The sequence below is a fragment of the Rhagoletis pomonella genome, unplaced genomic scaffold (genome assembly GCF_013731165.1).
Source record: "Rhagoletis pomonella isolate Grant_MI unplaced genomic scaffold, Rhpom_1.0 Rhpom_scaffold_09380, whole genome shotgun sequence".
In the NCBI taxonomy this organism is placed as follows: Eukaryota; Metazoa; Arthropoda; class Insecta; order Diptera; family Tephritidae; genus Rhagoletis; species Rhagoletis pomonella.
This window is the reverse complement of record NW_023467911.1, coordinates 721-5,937: the sequence shown is the minus strand read 5'-3', so window position 1 is coordinate 5,937 and position 5,217 is coordinate 721. Positions and strand designations below refer to the sequence as shown.

Below are 5,217 nucleotides of genomic sequence, written 5' to 3'. Positions count from 1 at the left end.
ACATGTCTAGCGGTAAAATCACGCCATACGTATACAGTATAAATAGAAGAACAACTTTGTAAGCAGCTAAGTTTTTAAGAGGAACGAATAAAGAAAAAGTTTAAAAGCGTCCGCTAATAGAAATTCGCATATTCAATTTTTATTTCCTCGAGAACTGTCGCTAAAGTTTCGCAACAATTCTTTTAAACTTTTTAAATCGTTATTGGAGTTAAAATTCGGGTAAATAACATTTGAACGCAGGCGAGCGGCAACATGGAGCAAAATTGCCATAAATGTGATGAAGCGGATAGCGAGCGAATGGTACAATGTGATTCTTGTAACTCCTGGTACCACTTCGACTGCGTTGGAGTCGACAGCAATGTGGCTGATGTTAGTTGGAACTGCGAAATATGCCGTCGCGATACATCAGCCGCAGCCGCTAAACCGACAGCTTCATCGTCGCCAAATACTTATAAACGTACGGAGCGCACGCAATTTACTTCAAGATGTCCGTCAGCTATAAAAGCGCCCACCTTGGATTCACAGGCCAGGGCGTCAATGCTGACCACGACGGTCACCACAGTGATTCCAACACCTCTCGCTCAAAGTTCTGCAATACCTGTAACCACGAGTTTTACCACATCGCAACAATTCCGTTCTGCAACACCTGTAACCACATCGCAGCATTTCCTTTCGCAAAATCCTTTAAGCACTTTAACATTGACACCATCTTGTTCTGAGTTTACGGGATCAGCTCCCAACACAACCTCGCAGGGACCCCTTACGCTAACAACGGCAACACAAGCTACGGGTATTGGGTGTCCCGAGACGATTGCGCCAGCGATTACATCGCATTTTTTAGAGCCTGGCAACGCAGCTCGCTCATCAACTTATATTCCGTATATCAACACGAATTCGCGACAACCAATGGGTGTATCTTACGCCAACGTTGACAAGTCCGAGATGCATCGGAATCTACAATTGGAACGACTAAAAGAGGAGATGGAGATCCAACAACAATATCTGGAAAACAAATACAAGATATTATCACAGTATAATGAACTCCCACCGATTACTCCTCCACCATTTTTGCAGAATGCAGGACCTTCACAATCACAACTGATCGCGAGGCAAGCGATTCCGAAGCAGCTTCCGGTTTTTAGTGGGGACCCTGAAGAATGGCCACTGTTTATAAGCAACTTCGAAAATAGTACAGCGGTGGCCGGGTATACCGACGCAGAAAACCTTATACGGCTTCAAGCAAGTCTCAAAGGTAAAGCTCGGGACATGGTAAAGAGCAAACTCTTTTTGCCATCGATGGTCTCTGAGATTATTCATACTCTGAGAATGTGTTTTGGTAGGCCAGAGTACATACTCGAGCGTGTGGTGAATCGAGCTCGCGCAATGCCTCCTCTGAAAGATAAGTTAGAGGGTCTTGTTGATTTCGCGCTTTGTGTGAGGAGTATTTGTAATACTATGGAAGGGTGCCGAATGAACACGCACCTTCATAATCCATTGCTGGTGCAAGAATTGGTTAATAAACTGCCGAACAATCACAAATTGAGCTGGGCTCTGCATCCGAAAGACGAGGCAATTCCAGTGGTAAGACAATTCAGCGACTGGATATTCTGTCTGGCCGAAGCAGCTAGCACCGTTGTAAACCTAGCGCCAAGTAAAAGTAATGCTTCAGTGAACACCCACACTGTCGAAGGCAGTGCAGAACGTTTGCACGCAAAGGCACACACCCCAACTAGTAAGCTATGCTGCATATGCAATGATCAGGATCATAAGGTGTCGCAATGTGAGGTTTTTAAAAAAATGTCCCTACCACGCAGATGGGATGCGGTGAAAGCCAAAAATCTCTGCCGTCAATGCCTTAGCCCGCATAGACGCAAATGCTTCGTAAGCAAAGTGTGTGGAATAGAGGGTTGTGTAATAAAACACCACCCTCTACTACACAAATTCGTCGAGTCTACAGTCGAGCAAGTAAATACTCACAACAGCGGTTACGAGGAATCGCGCCCACTTTTTAGAATAGTCCCTATTCGTCTGTATTCGAAAAATAAGGTAATGGATATCTACGCATTTTTAGATGAAGGTTCGTCTGTGACCCTTATAGAAAAGAATATCTTTGATCAGCTCGGTATAAAAGGTGAACACGGACCTCTGTGCTTGCGGTGGACGGGAAACACCACTCGCGTCGAAGAAAATTCTGAACGGGCGTCTATAGAGATTTCCAGCATGACTAGTAATCAAAAGTACACGCTCAAGAACGCTCGCACTGTTCATAACCTTGATCTTCCAGTACAGTCGATTGACATAGCCGACATGCAGACGAAATACCCGCACCTAAATGGACTACCCATTAAGTCATATGACAACATAAAACCGTCACTACTTATTGGTGCCGATAATTGGAAGTTGGCGATCCCCCTTAAAGTGAAGGAGGGTGCTTGGTCCGAGCCTATAGCTTCTAAAACTCGTTTGGGGTGGACATTACAGGGGTGTGAGAGCAGCCGAAAGGAAAACTTCCGTCTCAACGTACACACGTGTGAGTGTCAACTAAAATACGATCACTTGCATGAAATGGTGAAAGATTTCTTCGTACTAGAAGCTCCGAAAGCAACGGAGATTCTCTCAGAGGACGACGCCAAAGCTGTAGACATCATGACCAACACATGCCAGCAATCAAACGGCCGCTACGAGGTCGGGCTTTTGTGGCGTAATCCAAACGAACCTCTACCCAGTAGCTATTCCAACGCTGTCCGCCGTATGAAGTGTCTAGAGAAGAAATTTGCTAAAGATCCTGGTCTGCGATCCACCATGCAGCAACAGATAAACAATCTGCTTGACAAAGGTTATGCTCAAAAGCTCTCTTTAGCAGACATTGCAGTGCCTAGGGACAAGGTTTGGTACTTGCCAATATTCGTCGTGAACAACCCTAATAAACCAGGGAAAATTCGTATGGTTTGGGATGCCGCTGCGAAAGCCAATGGAGTGTCGTTGAACAATTTTCTTTTAAGTGGTCCCGACCTGCTGAATCCACTCGTAGACATTTTGCTGGCGTTTAGGGTCGGCAGAGTCGCTATTTGCGGCGACATTGCGGAAATGTTTCACCGCATAAACATCCGTGAAACAGATATGCACGCTCAACGATTCTTGTGGTATGATGAGAATGATCGCTCACAACAACCAAGCGTCTACGTTATGCGAGCGCTGACGTTCGGTCTCAACTGTGCCCCCTGTATAGCCCATTTCATACGTGACAAAAACGCAGACAATTATAAACATGACTTTCCACGAGCCGCGGAAGCCATAAAGAGAAATCATTACGTTGACGATTTCATTGACAGCGAAGATGACGAGCACTCCGCGCTAGAATTGGCAAAGCAAGTCAAGGAAATACATCGTGCGGGTGGATTTAACATTCGAGGCTGGTCTTCGAATTCGAAATCCGTGCTAGACGAGCTGACGGATGACCCTTCCCCTGTACATAACGTCAAAGAGTGGGCTTCTACTACAAAGATACTGGGTATGTTTTGGGATCCAGCTAGTGACAATTTTAAGTATATTTGCAGGTTTACGAGACTTCGCCGTGACGTCATAAACGAAACCTTGGCACCGACTAAAAGAGAGGTCCTTCAGGTGCTTATGTCGATCTTCGATCCACTGGGGTTTGTTGGTTGTTACACCATAGGCTTGAAAGTTCTCCTTCAAGATGTGTGGCGGGCAGGTATTTCTTGGGATGATACATTATGCGACAAACTCTACGAAAAGTGGTGTCACTGGAAGAATATGGTGAAGCTGATAACTGCAGTAGAAATACCACGTTGTTACTCGTTGTTCCTGAAAGAAGCCGAAGAAGTTGAACTCCATACGTTCGTAGACGCCGGAGAAAATGCATACGCGGCTGTTTGTTATCTGCGAACAAAAAGAGGCGAGTTTGTCTCAACTACCCTGGTTGCAGCCAAATCAAAAGTCGCGCCGCTCAAACCATTGTCAATTCCGAGGCTGGAATTACAAGCCGCAGTGGTTGGCATACGATTGGCCTCTACGGTGGCTAATGTAAAACGAATAGGTATTACGTCAATGTATTGGTGGACGGATTCAAAGACGGTCTTGCGGTGGATTCGGATGGATCCAAGAAACTTCCATCAATACGTAATGTATCGAGTAGGTGAGATACTCGAGGCATCGAATGTAAATCAATGGAAGTGGGTACCTACGAAACTAAATCCTGCCGATTTAGCGACGAAAATGTCGAGCTGTGCGAACTATAAGCAGTGGTTTACAGGACCAGAGTTTTTGGCGCTAGATCGGAAGTCCTGGCCGCATTGTACCGAGATCAATCCTAATGTTGAAGACTCAAAAGAGCTCAGACACTACGTTTTACACACCGAAAGAGTACCAATGCGAAATGTAGCGCTAAACGTTGAGTACTTTTCTAGTTGGAGCCGTTTATACAGGGCAGTTGCGACCTTCATACTCTACGTCAATACCTTACGCGCAAGAATCTCAGCAAGCATACCCGACCGTACGATTCGCTTCGAAATTGTTCAGCAAGCTCAACAATTCCTCATCAAGTACGCTCAAACGGCTTTTAGTGAGGAGATAACCCTTCTTCAACAAGGGAAGACTATAAAAAAATCGAGCAAATTATTTTCGTTCGACATCTACCTAGACGTAAAAGGCATAATAAGAAGCAGAAGTCGCGCTGAACACCTAAATAATCGCGAGGATGCCATAGTTATGCCTACTTCTCACCATGTGACGTTCCTCATTGTACGTTCGGCTCATGAACAGTTTCACCACCAAATGCACGAATCAGTTGTCAACCATATACGTGGACAATATCTCATACCTCGCCTGAGGGCTCTTTACAAGAAAGTTCGTCAACAATGTCAGCGATGCAAAAATAATAGCAGTATGCCGCAAATTCCACAAATGGCCGCTTTACCGGCTGCAAGACTTGCCGCCTTCGAGAGGCCATTCACAAACGTTGGCATTGACTATTTCGGACCGCTGTCGGTTGTGGTAGGAAGAAGACGCGAAAAGAGATGGGGAGTCATCTTCACGTGTTTGACTCTTCGTGCAATACACATTGAAGTAGCATACAGTTTGGATACAAGCTCATGTATCATAGCGATACGAAACTTCATCTCCCGACGGGGCTATCCTAGAGAGATATTCTCCGACAACGGCACAAATTTTAGGGCGGCAGAGAAGATTATTTGCGAA

General features: G+C 45.4%; 1 protein-coding gene across 1 annotated transcript; it reads left to right on the top strand.

Moving 5' to 3' along the window:
• Positions 1-252: 252 nt before the first annotated feature.
• On the top strand, positions 253-5,013 carry LOC118756242 (the record flags this gene model as incomplete). The annotated part of the gene is made up of 1 exon (XM_036491016.1): positions 253-5,013. A coding segment is annotated over exon 1 (4,761 nt), but the record flags the coding sequence as incomplete, so codon positions are not given.
• Between the last annotated feature and the right edge of the window lie 204 nt (positions 5,014-5,217).